This window comes from Antechinus flavipes, chromosome 2 (genome assembly GCF_016432865.1).
Source record: "Antechinus flavipes isolate AdamAnt ecotype Samford, QLD, Australia chromosome 2, AdamAnt_v2, whole genome shotgun sequence".
NCBI classification, from domain to species: Eukaryota; Metazoa; Chordata; class Mammalia; order Dasyuromorphia; family Dasyuridae; genus Antechinus; species Antechinus flavipes.
The window spans coordinates 641851460-641869607 of NC_067399.1; the positions used below are offsets into that span (position 1 = coordinate 641851460).

Sequence of the window (18148 nt, forward strand, 5' to 3'; positions counted from 1 at the left end):
GGCAGAAGGTGTATTCATCTAGTCACAACCACCCGTAAACTCTTCATAAAGATGGAACTTTGGTTTCTCTGAAGACAGGATAGGAAATTTTAGATCCTAAGCTATAAAGATTCCTGGACTCTGTGGATCATTTCAATCTGCTCTACACCTAATATAAGCACTTAATCTTTTGTAGGGTAGCTTAGTGCCTCTAAGACTTAGAACAATGACTGGCATTATTAGACATTTAATAATATTTATGGATTGACTGACAACTTCAACACTGACTGTTCTGTGAGTTTGGATTCCCCAGTCATGATGTGAATTCCATGAAGTCAGGAGGTTCTGTCTTGTCTTTCTTTCTCTCTCATAGCATCTGACACAGGATTGAGCATAGAGTAGGCATGTGCTGGGTACAAGATTGGAGCACTTATCTTCTAAGTCTTGGCCCATTACCTTTATCTTGATAAGAAACAGTTTGTGACCTTGAAGGAAGAGGGCATTGGGCATGCTACTGGGAAAATCTCCCTAGCCTTTAGATTTCCGGGAGTGGGAAGGAGTTATTGACATCAAAGGTATTGTTGTGGGAAGATGAGAAATGTAAACTACTCTAAACAATAATCACCCCAGTCCTGTTTGGAACTTACTTGGAATCATGGGATAATATTCCAGCACCAGGGCCAGATCGTCATTGAACTGTGTACACCCATTCCGGGCTTGGTAGAGGAAGGAGGTATTCCATTCGGGCTGTCTAGCAGGCCCACCAGGCTTAGATACCTAATGAGGAGAAAAGGAAGAGAATATCTTAATTGGGGAACCAGCCTTTTCATAAGATAGAAAAAAAATTTGGATAATTAAGACAAAATTATCCTCCTTTCCTCCCATTTCCCTTCTTTTTTTCCCTTTCTAAACCCTGTTGGGGTGAAATCTTGGATATGGGATTATGGAGGAAGTCCCTATCTTGGCTTCCTTTCATCTTTCTTCTACCAGTCTCAACTCTTCCCTCTTTCATTTCCCACTCTTTTCTACCCTACTCTTTTCTCCCTCCCTGCTCCTCCAACTCAACACACATGGTACTTCTGCTCAAGAAAACCAATCAAGTCCCAGTTCTCTCCACACTAATCTGGATTGAGGCAAGACATCCCAGGATAATTCCAAGATGTGACCCAGGGTACTCCACTTATAGTGGAGACAAGAGGGTTGCTAACCCCAAAGAAATCAACAGGGTAGATAAAAGTTAAAAAAAGATTTAGTAAATACATTTCAAGTGCTATAATTGACTCCAACAAAGTCACTTGTACAAGTACAAGATTGAGGGAAATGTGGCAAGAAAACAGTCTGTTGATAAAACTCTTGGCATTTTGGTGGACCAGAAGCCCAATGTGAGTCAACCATATGGCACCAAGGTCAATAAAAATTAGTGTAAGCCATAGACACTCTTAACTAAGGCATAATGTCTACAATAAGGTTCTACTTTGTCTACTAGAATAAGGTATAGTTCTACTGTTCTCTGTTATAGACAGACCACACCTGGACTATTGTGCCCAATTCTGGGTGTCAATTTACAGGATTTACATTGAGGAAAGGGAGAATCCAGAGGAGGACATTGAGAATGGTGAAAAGAACAGACGCCATTTGAAGGAAATAGATGTTTTTAGCTTGAAGAAATTATGACTTAGAATAGACATGATCATGTTCTTCATGGATTTAAAAGATTGATAGATGGAAGAGGAAGTATAGTTGCACTGCTTAATGCAGAGAGGAGAACTAGTCAAAGAGGGGCTATTTCATGGAAATAAATTTCAACCAGCATAAAATAGAAATTCCTAAAAGATAGATAAATTTCTAGCTAGCACGGTGGTAGAGTGGATAAAGCTGAGTTGAAAATTTTGTTGGAGTCACCTTATTAGTTGGGTGATATTGGACAAGTCATTTCATTTTTCTCAACCCTGTCATTTCCTCATCTGTATAATAGGGCCAATAATAGCATCTACCTTAAGAGAATTGTTTGATCAAATGAGATAACATATATAAAGCTTCTAGAAAATCTTAAAAGTGCTTTATATATACCAGCTATTATGAATATCATTATTAATGAGAGACACTTCAAAAATGAAATAGTTTTATCTTGGGTCTAGTGTTTCCTATCACTAGAGGTCTTCAAATGAAGCTTTAAAAATGATCAATCCTATTGCTTAGCTCTCTCTCCTTCTCCTCCATCCATTTAGTTGTCAAGTTCTATTGTTTCCACTTTCTTAACATTTCTCATACACTCCCCTCCTTCTCTCTTGACACAGAAAGCACCTTGCTGCAGGCTGGGTTATTGAAAGAGCTTGTGAGTAAGTCTGTCTGCCTCAAATCTTTCTTTACTCCAGTCCATCCTCCACTCAGCTGTCAAATTGATTTTCCCAAAGTGCAAGGCTGGACATAGCATAGTTCTTCACCCCTCTCATCACAACTCACTCAACTGCAATGGCTCCCTGTTATCTACAGGATCAAATATAAACCCCTCCATTTGGTTTTTAAAGCTTTCGTAATTTGACTCTTTTGTACCTTAATGTGTTCTTATAACTTATTTGCCCTCCATGCATTCTGCTTCCCTGCTATTTCTCCCACAGGACACACCATTTCTAGACTCTCAGTGTTTTCATTTCTTGTTCCTTATGCCTGGAATACTCTGCTTCCTCTTCTTCACTTTATAGCTTCTCAGCCAAAGTTCTGCCATCTGCAGGAAGACTTTCCTAATCCTTAATCTTTCCTTTCAGAGGGAAGAGTGCCTTCCTTCTGAGACAACACTCAATATATGGTGTATGCATCTTGTTTGTACATGATTATTTGCATTTTGTCTCTCCCATTAGATTGTGTCTTTTGCCTTTTTAAGATCCACAATACTTAGCATAGTACCTGATACAGAGTAGCAACTTAACAAACCCTATAAGACTGACTAGCACACAGTAAATGCTGAATTCATTCATTCATCACTAACTTCAACCGTAGACTGATCCTTTATGTTATTCATCTCACACCACCTTCTCATTACCCTTTTTCCTATCACAAGGACAAGAACAGAGAATGGGGCATCATTAAGGGTGATTTTTAAAGGGTTAAATCCTTTGCCACTGGTATGATGAGCTGCTGCCTGGCTGAAGGTGAAATGGGGGTTGGGGAAGCCATTGTCTGAAAGACATTAATGGAAAGGGACAGGCCTGATGGCATGCTGGGCTGGTGGAATTAGGGAATATGATTAACTGGTGTAAATGTGACCTCAGTAAACCCATTAACCCTTGTGACCAGAGCACCCTCCCTTGAGTCCAGGACCAGGACTCTGGGCCATTATCAGGGCTTCTCTGGGCTCAAAAATGGGGCGACTACTCTTCTATCCTACCCATTCTATCCATATCCATCCTGCTTTGTACTTCCTTTTAAGGTCCCACATCATTTCCTACCCTTATAGTCCCTTCTCTTCACCATTAAAAATGGGGCCACTATCTTGCTATTACTTTCCTCTCTGTACCCAAATTTTCTCCTCTAGAAATGAGGAGGTTGAACTAGAAGATCACTAAGATCACTTTCCCAGATATCCTGTGATTCTGTAGTTTACTTTATGTCAGAAGCAGATTGTAGAGGGGAAAAGCTCTGAACTGGCTTAGAAAGCTGAGACATGATCCAAGTTTTGTCACTCACTTGTGACTACAAACTGTCCTCAAGGAATTACCTTCTCTAAGACCTCTGTTTATTCATGTCTAAAATGGAGAGATTGGGGCTTGGAAGAATACCTATAATTTGTGCCTTGAAAAAATATCAAGTTCCACACCCATGCCAAGGGTTGTGATAACTGGAACACGTAGTTTGCCTAGGGTCTCTCAAGTAGATCCTGGGGACTCTGACAGAATAGGGATACAAGAAGGTCCCTTTGTAACTTTGTTCCTTAGACTGAAATTCTATCTTTCCCCCACCCCTTATCAGAGACTCATCAGCTTTTTGACCTGGAAGAAATCTTAGAGACCTCCTAAAACAGTCCTCATTTTATAAGGGGAAAAATGAAGCTTACAGCAATTAAAGTACTTGTCAGGGCCCTACAAATCATGAGTGGAAGAACTAGGATTTGAATTCAGATATTCTGACTCTCAGGAAAGTGATCTTTTGGTGATACTCCCTGCCTACTCTTTGAGTCAACTCTCTTAAAGTCCCCCCCCATCTGTACAAGACATGTCTCTATAGCCATTGGTCTGGGGTGAGGAGACCTGTATATCTTGAATTTAGTTAAGCAGTTCTGGGGATCAGGGGAAACATTTCCAATGTGAGAAAAGAGCATATTCAGAGGAAATGGATGTATCTTTTCTCAACTTCTTGCTCTTTCATGGCTAAAGAGTTGTGTAGTGAGAAATAGGTGGATGGTAGATTCAAGAGACCTGAGTTCAAAACCCAGCTCTAACATGAGCATATGTTCCATCTTTGGCAAGTCACTGTCCCAGTTGGGATGGATGCTACAGCATCTGCCCATCTTTAAAAAGAGGAGGTTGGACTATATGCTTTCTAAGGAATCTTTCCATCCTAAATCTTAGGTTCACTCTGACAGCAGAACACAACTCAAAGTGGGAAGGTGAATTACCCTGGAGCTCCTTGGGTGTAAGGTGGGATCAGAGGAGCAAGATTATTACAGGAAAAATGATCTAACCATTCTGGAGAACAATTTGGAACTATGCCCAAAGGGATATCAAACTATACATACCTTCGACCCAACAGTCTCACTACTGGGTCTGTGTCCCAGAGAAATCATAAAGGAGGGAAAAGAACCCACATGTGCAAAAATGCTTGTAGCAGCTCTCTTTGTGGTAGCAAAGGATTGGAAAATGACTGATCAATTGGGGAATAGCTGAATAAGTTGTGGTATATGAAGATAATGGATTGTTATTATTTTATTTAAAATGATGAACAAAATGATTTTAGAAAGGCCTGGGAAGATTTACATGAACTGATGATGAGTGAAACAATCAGAACCAGAAATACACAGCAACACAATACACAGTAGCAACAAGATTGTGCAATGATCAACTATGAAAGACTTGGTTCTTCTCAGTGTACAGTGATCCAAGACAATAGATCAAAATAGAAAATCCATTTACATCCAGAAAGAGAACTATGGAGATTGAATATAAATTAACAATGCTATGTTCGCTTCTTCTTTTCTGTTTTTTTTTCTCTTGTAGTTTTTCTCTTTTGTTCTGATTTCTCTCTCCTAACATGATTCATAAAGAAATGTGTATTTAAAAGTTGATATGCATGTATTACCAGAAAAATAAAACAATAAAAAAGGGAAGAAAAAGATTATTGCAGAAAGTGGCTCTTGGGATTAGGCTACTGCCCAAGAACTTGCAATTGCATTCACTTTGGAGATCATGCATCATCTCAGAGGATTCCTTCTGATTGGCCCTCCATCAATGAAAGCTGAATTTTTTTTATCAATTCAGTTCAATAGAAGCTTAGCTCTCTGACTTATAGTACCTTTCATAATCTGGCTCCATTTTTTTTTCCTAGAGGAAATTATTACTCCTTCCTCCACACATTTCACATTCTGGACAGATTGGCCACCATGCATTTTGTTTCCCACATCGATGACTTTGTTCAGGTTGTTTCCAAGGTTTGAAATATTTTCTTCTCACTTACACTCTTGAAATCCCTTTCAGCCTTCCAGATCATGTCACCTCATATGAGCATCTTCTATTCTCCTCCAGTGGTTAGTTCTTTCATTCTTTCCCCAAAAGACTTTATATTTATTTATTTCTGTATTTATTGTATGAAGGCAAAGAGACAGTGCTCTTTATCTTCTCTCTTTTGGTTCAGGTAACACTAGCATCCATTTCATTTCAAATAAGCAATAATATCCACCCCTGACCTTGTGTTTATGTTTCTCTTGCTTATTCCTAATTCTATTCCTTTCATGTTAGTCATAGAGAAAGTCAACATTACTTTGCCCTCCAAACCCTCTCCCAAACAATGAATTAATTAGTAAGCCTCCATGATTAGAATTACTTTCCATTCCATTTTCTTCTTTCACTATTTCTATTATCTCCATCTCTACTTCTATCTTTCTCAGCTTCATCTCTATCTCTACAGGAATGTCATCAAGCAATCACACACTTGTCACCTGCCACGACTTAGGATAAAAACGAAACTTGTTGATGTGAATTGTTTCTCCAGTTGAGGAACTGTGACAATACTTTTCCTTGACAGTTGTCTTCTCCTAGTACATTGTACATTGTAATCTCCTTGAGGCTATGGATGGCTATGTTTTTGTATTTTCATTCTGGTACCTTGGATAGCCTTTTTTTTGGCTGAGGCAATTGGGGTTAAGTAACTTGCTCAGTGTCAAACATCTAGGAAGTGTTAAATGTCTGAGACCAGATTTGAACTCAGGTCCTCCTGACTTCAGGGCTGGTGCTCTATCCATTGTGCCACCTAGCTGCCCCCCTTTTTTGCTGAGGCAATTGGTGTTAAGTGACTTGCCCAGGATCATGCAAGCCTTATAACTTAGAACTATTTAATTTTCATTGAATTCAATTAAACTGAACCAATATTTATGAAGTACTAATTACATGAAAGGCACAATATTGGCCACTAGGGATTCTTCATTCCAAACTGATGCTGCCTCTACCCACCTTGAGCTTACTTTTTTTGAGGGGGGGGAGTGGGAGGAGGGAAAGAGGAAGATTTTTTTATTCATAGATCTCTATAATAAAAGGGAGATTTGTTAGAGGGTAAGGGAAAACTCCAGAAGAAAGGTTCTAGGGAAATTGTGAAGGGAGAAAACATCTTCAATTGGAGTGGGACTTGGATAATCAAACCAAAATGGCCACAAAGTGATTCAGCTAGTGAGCTAAACCAGAGCTGCTTTCTACATGCAATCCTTTTTTGCATGATTCTGGGTATATAGATATATAAAACAGGTATACAAATCAAATATTGACCGATAATAAACCATAATTTTGCAATCCCCATATTCAGTTATGAGATCTACAATTTAAGAAGCTGGGAACTTACAAATTAATCTAACCAACCTTAACTTGTTAGAAAAATGCCATCTCCTATAGCCCATACCAGTTGGTTTGAGGAGTGATGGCTGGGCCACTTGGTCCTCTGCCACCCAGTGCCAAATGTACCAAGATTTATGAGGAGGCTGGTGCTCCTTCCAGTGTGCTGGGGAGAGCACTTCACTGGGAGGCATAAGATCTGGATCTGAGTCTTCACTTTACCATTTATTAGCTACAAGAGCACAAGAAACTCATTTCTCTTCTCCAAGGCTTGGTCTTGTCCTTTGTCAAGTTGGAATATAAATATTTATGCCATGTGCCATTGTAAGGCCCAAATGAGATAATGCCAAAGTGAAGGCACTTTGTTCCTGGAAAAACACTCTACAGGGTATCCCAAAGTCTTTAATAGCTTCTAGGACACAATTTATCTAATGACATTATTATCACTGATAGAAACAAAAATTGCTAGGTATCAAAATGAACAGGACATTGGACTTAAAGTCAAGAAATACTGACTTCAAATCTGCTTCAGATACTAATGATGTGACTGAACAAATCACATTTCATGACCTGTTAAATGAGGATTAATAGTACCTCCTCTTTAAGGTTGTTGTGAAGGAGGAGGAGGAGGAGGAGAAAGAAGAGGAGGAGGAAGGCAACTGCATGGAACAATAGATAAAATGCCAGGCCTGCAATTCTAGTGGAGAGCCATCTACATGCAGGGAGAGAATTTTGGGATCTCAATGTAAATCACAGCATAGTATTTTCACCTTTTTAATAATTGTTTGCTTGCTTTTTGCTTTCTCATTTTTCCCTTTTTTTGATCTGATTTTTCTTATGCAGCATAGTAATTATGAAAATGTATGAGAAGGAATTGCATGTGTTTGATATATATTGGATTACTTGTTGTCTAAGTGAGGGAGGGGTAATGGAAAGAGAAAGGATTTGGAAAATGGGTTTTTTCAGGGGTGAATGCTGAAAACTATGCATATATTTTGAAAATAAAAAGCTAATAAATAAAAAGAATAAAATGCTGGGTCTAGAGTTCAGAAAAGTTCAAGTCTGGCTTCATATACTGATCTTGGGTAAGCTACCTCTTTCTGCCTCAGTTAACTTAACTGTGAAATGGAGATACAAATAGCACTTATCTTATAGGTGATTGTGAGGGTCAAGTGAGATATTTGTAAAGTGTCTGACACATAGTAGGTGCTACACAAGTGCTATTGTTATTATCAAAGCACCCTTTAAGAGAACTCTCAGCCTAAGACCCTTCAGTGCCATGTCCCTCTCCTCTTCTTGTATTTACATGGAGCATCTCAATGGCGGTCACACACAGGTGCTGCTATGCTATGTGCCTTTCAGCAAGTGGCCAACTATCCCTGGACCTGAAGTCCCACATATAACTCAAGATGGGAATAATAGGGAAAACTACTAATTATTGGATTTAGAAGTGCTTGGATCACACTTGCTCCAAGAGGCAGCAGTGGCAATCACAATGGAGATCCCAGAGGGGAAGAATACTCATTAAAATTGATTGTCTCTGGCCTCATGGGCTCAGTCTGATTGGTTAATAATTCGCTGGCTAAATGCAGGGCCATGTCCAAAGTATGTAGCTCTTGACAGGAAATACAGTTGAGAATTGGTTGAGAATGAGGTTTCCTATCTATGGGGTTTTCATTTTTTCTCTCCCCCCTTCCAACTTCTGTTCTCGTCACACACTCCCCTTTATCCTACCAATTATTCTTCTTTATCTGTTATGAGCCTTCAAAAGTCTTGGCTTTTAATATAAGGTCAGGATTTCTATGGGTACAAATCTCTGACTAGTTTGCCAGTACCCTTCCCTGCTCCTTTTCCTGTTGGGGAAGGGTGGCCACTTTTCCCTTCCTAGATCTTTCCTGAAGCAGAGATAGGACAATTATTGGAGGAGGAGGGTTGGAAGAAAGAAAGGGACTTTTCCCCAAGTTATCTGTTTGGCATAATTGTGAATTCAATATTTGTTTGAGAGACACTATAAACTCTCCCTTTTTCATTGTCCCCTCTTTCTGGTTCAGAAAGCAATTTCCTTCCCATTGCCCCATTGCGTCTAAAGCTTCCTTACTCTGATCTCCTACTTCCTTTCAAAACTGACTCTTAGAAAATGATGACTGGGGTGCAAGTGATTGACAATTCACTTAAGAGTGACAAGGAACATCTAGGGCTTGAAGCTTTCACTGTGGAGTCTCAGGACCCAGTCAGTTGAGAGGCAGTTGGGGGAGAAAGCTTGTTACAGTGGAGTGAGGATGGGCTTGTTTGGTGGGGAGAGGGGAATGAGGGACACTGCCTGGAAGACCCAGTCCACTATCATTACTTTCCTAAAAGAAGGGAACAGAGAGCCTGAACCTTGAAATCCTGAGCTTTTGCTTCAATTTCTTAGTAATAGGCCCTGCTTGCTCTGAAGAAGGCATTCTCTTCCCTTCTTCCAATACCACCTCCCCCCCCCCTCCCCGCCAAACACACAAAGCAATAAGGACTGCTATTTTCCCTGGAGTTGTTGGGGAGGACTTTGAGAAAGGAAAGTCTGCTGACTTAAATGAGAGGTGTTCTCTTATGAGCATCCCTCTGGTAGAAGAGAGGGAGCTTTTTCAAACAGTCAAATCCTCTTAGTCTTTAACTAACCAAAGAGCTGGCGTTGGGTTTTAATCCCAAATAGTACCTCTTCATATCTCTTCTTAGTCAGAACTCTCTGATGTCACCCCCTAGTAAAAGCCAGTGTCCAGACAAAGAAAACCATCTGCATCCAGAGAGAGGTCTGTGGGAACTGAGTGTGGTTCACAACATAGCATTTTCACTCTTTTTGTTATTGTTTGTTTGCATTTTATTTTGTTTCTTTTTTCCGGTTTGATTTGATTTTTCTTGTGCAGCAAGATAATTGTATAAATATATATGCATATATTGGATTGAACATATATTTTTACAGTGTTTAACATATATTGGACTACTTGCCATCGAGGGGAGAGGATAGGAAGGGGGGTGAAATTGGAACACAAGGTTTTGCAAGGTTAATGTCGAAGAATTATCCATGCATATGGTTTGAAAAAATAAAAAGCTTTAATATGAAAAATAACTTAAATAAGAGCAAAAAAAAGCCAGTGTCCAATCCATGTTCAAAAGATGAGTCATCATCACCAAGCACTAAGCTTGATGTAAACCATAAACAATTGAACCCCTTTTTACCCAAGGCCAGCCTGACCCCTACAAAGTAAGGTATTTTCAGAGTTCTCCTCTTACTCTTCTTCCCTTTTCAAGCTTCTAAACTTCCAAAACATCCATCTTTTACACATTTCCAATGATAACTGCTGAAGGATCATGGAGAGATCGTCAAAGTAGAGACTTAGAACTAGAAGGAATCTTGTTCAGTTGTATCCAATTCTTTGTGACTTGGAGTTTTCTTGGCAGAGATATTGGAGTAGTTTGTCATTTCCTTCTCCAGCTCATTTTATAGATGAGGAAATACAGATGAGGCACATAAGCTTAAATGACTTATCCACGGTCACACACAACCAGTAAATGTTTGAGGTCAGGAAGATGAGTCTTTCTGACTCCAGACCCAGTACTCTATCCACTATAGCACCAACTAGCTGCCCCTAAGCATTTATACCTTGTAAACTTCCATGAGAGAGACACCCTTTTGCTAAAGGACTTTTCAGTCCCAAATTTGTGTACTTTCCTATTCTACTTGCTTCTTATTTATGAATAAATGATAAAAAAGACAAGGAAAAGAATACCGGCTTACTAAATTTAAGAAGGAATGAATAAATATTGGCCATTAAATAGATAGATAGATGAAAAGATGGATAAATACTAACCTGAGGGTATCCCTGCTTGTTGGTCCGAGGAACATCAAAAGCCAACACAGAGGGGCTCGGAAAGTTGACAGTTTTTATAGGCAGCCCCAAAGATAAAGGCTCTTTGTTCAACTTTGTCTCCCTGGGGAAGAGAAGAAAGATCAAGGGTGAGCAGAACAAATGGAGTCCTTTGCTCTACTGAGCACCTGGCAGTGTACAGTTGTCTTTCATCTTAGATCAAGAAGTGAGTAGCAAGCCTAACCCCTCTCATGTAGCATAGGTCCATGTTTTCTATAAGAATAATAGATGAGGAAAGGGAAATCCACTGACACACAGTTTTGGGAAACCAAGACAGAGGACGTGAATATGAGCCCCAACTCACCTACTGACTAGTGCTATTTTGTTAAAGTACATCTATTTCTTCAGCTTTAAAAAAGACACAACAATCCTCCTTTTCTACTTGCCTCCTATATGTAAGTGGAAATGATCACTGTAATTTTTACTACATGAATAGGCTGAGCATTGTAAAACAATAAGTATGGTACTGAGGGGCTCTCCTGCAACGAGCTCATGAAAAAGTCCATGAAGTCAGTATGACACCCACACCATCTCTGCTCGTATGATCATCATCTTGGTCTTTGCTCTTATTACCTGTTTCTCATACTCTTGCAACCAATTTTCAACTGGTTTACCTGTTTATAGCCTTTCCCTTGTCCTAGCCATTCTATACATAATTGCCAGAATGATATTCCTAAACCATATGTCTGACTCTGTCATACTTTTGTTTAAGAATCTTCTGTGGGGATTGGGTCAACCACTTCTGGAAAGCAATGTAACATTGGTCAAAGAAAACAACTTAAATGTCTGGACATTGTGAACCCAGAGATTCCTCAGGGGCATATGTCTTAAGATGGCCATAGCCCCCAAAAGTTCCATAAACAGCATATATTTCTAACAGTACTCTTTGTGGCTACAAAGAATTGGAAATAAAGTAGATGTCCACTGACTGTAGAATACCTACACAAATTGTAGCACATGAATATAAAGGACTATCAACACTTCTAAGAGTAACATGGGAAAACTTATGTGAACTAATGCAAATTGAAATAAGCAAAGCTGGGAAACAATATACAAACGAGCTACAACAATGTACATGAAAAATAGCGATCATACATAAAGCACTAAAACTGAAAGCAATGAAATTATAAAGATCCCAAAGGAAAAAATTTGAGAAGATACCACATCTTGACCCCTGCTCCATCCCTTGCAAATGTTGGAGCCTGTGAGTATGGAATGTTTCCTATAATATTAGACTTTTTGATCTATCTTTGATTAGTTTTGCTCATTTTTTCCTCTTTTTTAGATTCTTTGTTATAAGAGATGACTCTTTTGGAGAAGGAAAGAGAGATACAAAGATAAATCTCAGGGAGGAAAAGTAGAAGATATCAATAAAAATCTATTTAAAAAATCTCTAGTGGCTCCTTATTATAAGCCTCTAGAATAAAACAAACATCTTGACCTGATATTTAAAGTCCTTTACAAAGTGACTTCTGCCTCCTGTTCCAGGTCAGTAACAGACATTTTTTTCAGCTACTCTGTGCTCCAGTCAAATTGGACTAGCTTCTGTTCCTCAGACTTGGTGAGTCATCTCCTGTTCTGGATCCTTTGTAAAGCTGTTATCCTCACCTAGAATTCACTCTCTCTTTACCTCTATCTTTGAGCATCTCTAGCTGTGTCCAAGATTCAGCTTTACAAGAGATATCCTATGGGAAGCCTTTCCTTATTCCCTTAAATTGAAACAAGAGACTTGAGAGATCTCTAGTCCATTCCAAGAAGTTTCCTAATGTATCCAGAAAGATTACAGAACTCCACAAAGCAGACAGCCTTTACCACAGAATTATGAGTTCTAAAGAGATTGTGGTCACTTCTCAGTATTTTGGGAAGTCTCATAGGATTGGGAGAGAGGATTAGACCATAATCTTCAGAAGTCTTTAAGGAGGTCATATCCATTTGTGTTTGATGGATAAAGAATGACTGTACCATTGATTCCTTCATCCTTTTATTTGTATTACTTTATTTATTAAGTTCTTTTACTATTAGATTGGGGCCTCTTAACGTTAGTCTTATTATGGGTGTTTTTATTGATGGAGGCTCTGGTTATTTTTTACATAATTGATCACTCAATCAATAGCTACATTGAACCTGAGAAAAGAAGCAAAGGACTCCAGAATCAGGGATATCAGAATTTTCAGGGGCCTACTTGTTGCCTAAGTCATCATTTATGGTACTTGGCTCTTAGCCCCTTCACCTACTACCATACTTATTTATTTCAGTATCCACACCTTTGAAATTACTTGTACTTAAGAGTTCTTTGAATTTCCCAGCTTCTTTCATGAGTACCTTAGCTCCTAATATTGTGCTTTGCACATAAGAAGTGCTTTAAAATGTTTTGTGAATTGAAAGGACCAAATGTGGGAAACACACCATCAAAAGACAGGACATAGATTCAAGGTTAGAAGGGAATTCAAAGATTGCCCAGCCCAAGTTTCTCAATGAGAACTAGAAAAGCTGAATAACCCAGCCAATGTCACACAGGTTCTAAGTAGCAGAAGATTCTAGCCCAGGTTTTCTTGACTTCAATACTAGGTCTCTATTCCTCAGCACTGTGCTGCAAAATCTATTCAGCCTATTAATACAATAGTCATTCCTATTTGTAGAGCACACTGCAAATTTCCAAAGCATTCTCATATCCATTATATAATTTTACTCTCACACTGATTATATGAAATAGGTAAGATAGCCACTATCACCCCCATCATATAGATGCCTAAATTGAACTCCTGAGAGAGAAAATATTACAGCTAAGAGAATATAATAAATCAGTGGTAGAGCTGGGATTAAAATTCCATTGTTCTTATTGCCATTATTTCTATTACTACATTATTATCTTTGCTTCCTATGAGATGATTATTTCTCTAAGAAAGATTCTCTCAGGAGCTTAACTCCCACTTTCCCTGATCTGAATGGGAGTTTTCTGAGCAAAGAATTGAAGTCCTGATTAAGTAAAACCGTCCATGGACAATCATCACATGTTGCTTAGCCATCTCCAGATAAAACTGTAACAAATGGTTTGTCTTATATGCACCCATGTAGTGGCTATCTTTCTTTCTCCCTTTCCCCGTAATCTCTGGAGTCTTCTCCCTTCCAAGCTCCCCAAGCTTTTTTCTCTCTATTAAGCTCTGAGATTAATTATGGTTCTTCAATGAGATTCCTTCCTTGGAATTCCTTTCCAGAGTTATTTTTACCTTCTGAATCCAATTCTCCCTGTGCAACAAGAGAACTGTTCGGTTCTGCAAACATATGTTGTATCTAGGATATACTGCAACTTATTTAACATATATAGGACTGCTTGCCATCTAGGGGAGGGGATGGAGGCAGGGAGGGGAAAAGTCAGAACAGAAGTGAGTGCAAGGGATAATATTGTAAAAAAATTACCCTGGCATGGGTTCTGTCAATAAAAAGTTATTATAAAATAAAATTTAAAAAAAGGAATTCCTTCCCAGGGTCATAAAACTTCCAAGCTTGAGCCTTCTGTATGGAATTAAAGGTTTGTTACTTTATGAAGGGATCTCAAAGTATCATTCATAAGCCAAGGGGATCTTTTTTTTTTTTTTTTAAGGATTCTTAAGTTTTTTGCAATTATACCCATGCAGGCAATTGCCTATTTCACCTATGGATAAAAGCAAGACTGCTATCAGAAACAGAAAAAGGAGAAAGACATTATGGCCTCTCACTCTCTCATTTCAACATTCTCTACTTACTTGAACTCCTTGTAGTTGGGAATGACACGGGCAACCACCATGATAGGGCCAAAGGGGTTAGCAATGGGCTCATTGACTCCCCGAAGAAAGACCTGAAAGTGGAAAGAATAAAAGGTGAATGAATGTTTGGGACACAGAAAGAATCAGGGAACAACTCTCTCATACCAAAGGTTCAACTTCCTCAACTCAACAGTTTTGGCCATCCTCAGCTTAAACATGCTCTCTCTCCACCCTCAACTCCCTAATGTGCACCTTCTGCTCCAGTGAGGTTTCCTGCCTGCCAAAATGTGCCAGACTCATTCTTACCTTTGTTCTTCAGTCCCAGAATGCTCCTTCCCCCACCTCTCTACCTTCAAGACCCAAATCAAGACTGATTTCTTCTAGGGAGTCTTTCCAGATCAATATAGTTTGGACTGATCTTTCCTCTTTCTGGCCTTTTACCATCTCAGTTGTGAATTGCATTATATTGTGAAGGCAGATGTGATAAATAGCAAAAAGAATCCTGGGTTGGAGGTCAGAAATCTAAGATTCCATACTGGCTGGGTGAACCAATTCCCCTCACTTCTGGGGCTTCATTTTCGCTCCTTGCAAAATGGTGAAGATAATGCTTGATACAGGCTTGCTGTGTGTCTGTCTAGTGGTACATGTAAGGGCCCCTTTTTAAACTAGGAAGCACTAAACACATTCACGACTTTTGTTGTGAAAATACTACAGAACTACTTTACATTGCTTTAAAGGAACACTCTCTTCCCAAATGCCCAGCAAGTTTAAGTACTGTGTTTATTAGCATACATTTTTCTCATTGTTCAAGTAGATAGAGCAACTGGACTTGAGAATAAGGAAGACCTGAGTTCAAATCTTACTTCAAATATTTATTAGAGGTTTGACTCTGGACAAGGATTCAGTTTCCTTATCTGTAAAATGGGGGTGATAATAGCACCTCCTCCTTCAGTTGATGTGAGAATTAAAAGAGACAATATGTGAAATGCTTTGTAAATCTTAAAGCATATGATATAAATGCCAGCTATAAATATTATTACTTACAGATGAGGGAACTCAACCTCATGAAAGTTTCCTCTTTTGGAATGGGCTTCTTCATATGGCTCTAGTAAAGAAACTTACAGGGTGGTCCTCTCTTGGCAAAACTGTCAAGTCTCAGAGGTTCATTTGTGGTCTTCTTCCACCTCATTCAATTCTCAGCCTGAGCCCTAGTCTTCTGGCTTATGCTTTCAAAGTCTCTCCCTTAGCTGGTAGTTAACTAATTTTCAGGAAGATTTAAACTGAGGAACATTAAGGAGTTCTCCCTTCTGGGGCTATTTGAATGGCATCAAGGAACTCAAGAATGAAAAGCCTTTAAAGACTCAAAAAAAGACTCCATAATAGTGGAATTTCATGCATCATATGGGGAGAAAAGTGTGTGAGAGAGGCCTTTCCCAGCACTGCTCCACTCAAAGCACCACCATTGCTTATGGGTAAAGTCAGCTGAGGAGCCAGACAAAGAGGTTGTGTTCCCTGCTGAGATGGACCTGGACGACCATGTGACTAGGCAGGTGTAGGTCCTTTATTACTCACAGGAGGAGGCAGAAATGGTCTCTGAACTGGTGAGGACTCCGAGCTGAGCTTCTGGGGGAAGGTGCCAAAGGCAGGGGATGGTAATTCACACCTATCCTGGGACTAGTGTGCTGTGAATTGGATACCTGCCCCCACTCAGATCCTTAGGATTAGCAGGCGCAATTTCTCTGGTTGGCTCACTCCCTAATGAGGCTGCTCCTGTAATCACCTGCTTCTGGAAGAAAAGCCTTCCATAGAAGCAACTTCTCTGAACTGAGGGCCAGGTGGGAAGAGTCGGGTAGGATGTGGCTTGTTTCTTCCAGCTTGGGGAAAAAATCAGGATGGATGGATGGGATCAAATGGTGAGGGTCCTTGGGACATATTCCTATACATCCTTCATAGGCTCCAAAGTTGGAAGGGACCTCGGAGACTAACTCAAATCCCTCATGTTACAGATGAGGAAACTGAGGCTCAGAGAAATGAAGTGACTTGCCTAAGGTCAAACTGCTAGCAAGCATCTGAAGCTGAATTTAAAATAAGATCTTCCTGGTTTTAAGCCTGGCAGTCTATCTACTAAGCAACCTCACTGCCCAGAGGACAGTCTAGCAGGAAAAATAAAACATGGATATGAATCACTTCCTTGCCAATCAGAATATGATAGCTGCCATGAGAGATGTAAGTAAAGAGCTATGGGGCTTCTGATCACATTTGTCTCAGAGAGACAGGTTGCCATAATGAATACAACATGGGATTTGGAATTATGAAAACTTGGGCTTGCCTTCTATTTTAGAGATTTATTAGCTCTGTGACCTTGGACAAATTGCTCAACATAGCTAAGTGCCTCAGTTTCCTCCTCTGTAAAATGCAGGCAATATTAACATCCCCCTCACAGGCTGTTCTGAGGATCAAATGAGATGATGTATATTTATATAAAGGTGAGCTATACTTATTAGGGGTTAGGAAGGCTTCAAGAAGGAAGTGGCAATTGAGAAGGGCACTGAAGGATGGATACATGAAGGAGGGCATTGCAGTTGGAGGGAACAGCACAAGCAACAACAATACAATGGGCAAAGCTGGTAGGTAGGACACAGGGAGGGCAAGCGCATCCTGCCTAACTGGTTTCAAGCAAACAGGGTGTTCAGTGACACAATGTTGCAGCCAGTTTGCTTGGCTAATCACCGGCAAACTGATTTGTATCTTGGGGACTGTCATCTTCCTAGTTCCATGATGTTACTATGAAGTTTGATTACAATGTTTAAATGAGTGCTGGTGTTTGAAACAATATTATATGGGAGATATGCTGATTATATGGATAGGGGAGGAAATAATACTGAAAAGACAGTTTAGGACTACAGTTTGAGGGATTTGAATGGCTTGAGCAAGTCCTAAGGATTGTTGATGAATATGGAATGGGAAAATTACTGTGGGTCAGTTACTGGGGGAAATGGACTTTTTCCCTGGGGCAAAAGGGAGCCAAGGGACACTGTAGAGTAGAAGAGCCCTACAATGAGATATTCTCAAGTCTTCTTTAGGCACTGCCCTTTCAGAAGGACCAAAATGGAAAAAGAGGCATGGAAAGTGCCATGAGGAGACACATAGATAACAGCTATTTCTCCAGGAAACCTCCTGACACTGAGTGAAGGGGCACTGAAAGCTTTCCCTAACTCTCGAATTGCCTCAGTTTCCCAAAGTGATTATGTTCCCATCAGTTATGCCTTGATCTAAGCACAAACCCCTCCCCTCCTTAATGCCCCAAGGAGTGTAGAATTCCCATTCTCATTTTTGTCCACAATGTTTGACTGCTTGGGTATCATTTAGTAGGTCTGAGCCTCAGCAAAAAGCAGCTATTTTTCTCTGTGTCCCCCTTTTTTTTGGGGGGGGGCTCTTTCCACTTCACTTCATTTCCTCTCTACATACCTTGGCACTGGCTAATGCCATCCCT

General features: G+C 39.8%; 1 protein-coding gene across 5 annotated transcripts in view; it reads right to left on the minus strand.

The window, feature by feature from the left end:
• The window catches only part of CCDC33 (coiled-coil domain containing 33), a 204566-nt gene that overhangs the window by 111835 nt on the left and 74583 nt on the right, over nucleotides 1-18148 (minus strand). For all 5 annotated transcript variants that reach the window (XR_007951217.1, XM_051982257.1, XM_051982256.1 and 2 more), the window contains 3 exons: nucleotides 14656-14747; nucleotides 10856-10976; nucleotides 627-756 (listed from right to left, as the gene is read on the minus strand). Coding sequence is in view for 4 of the 5 variants with exons in the window: in XM_051982257.1 (XP_051838217.1) it covers nucleotides 627-756; nucleotides 10856-10976; nucleotides 14656-14747 (343 nt within the window). In the remaining variant the exon portion in view is untranslated. The remainder of the gene's footprint in view (nucleotides 1-626; nucleotides 757-10855; nucleotides 10977-14655; nucleotides 14748-18148) is intronic.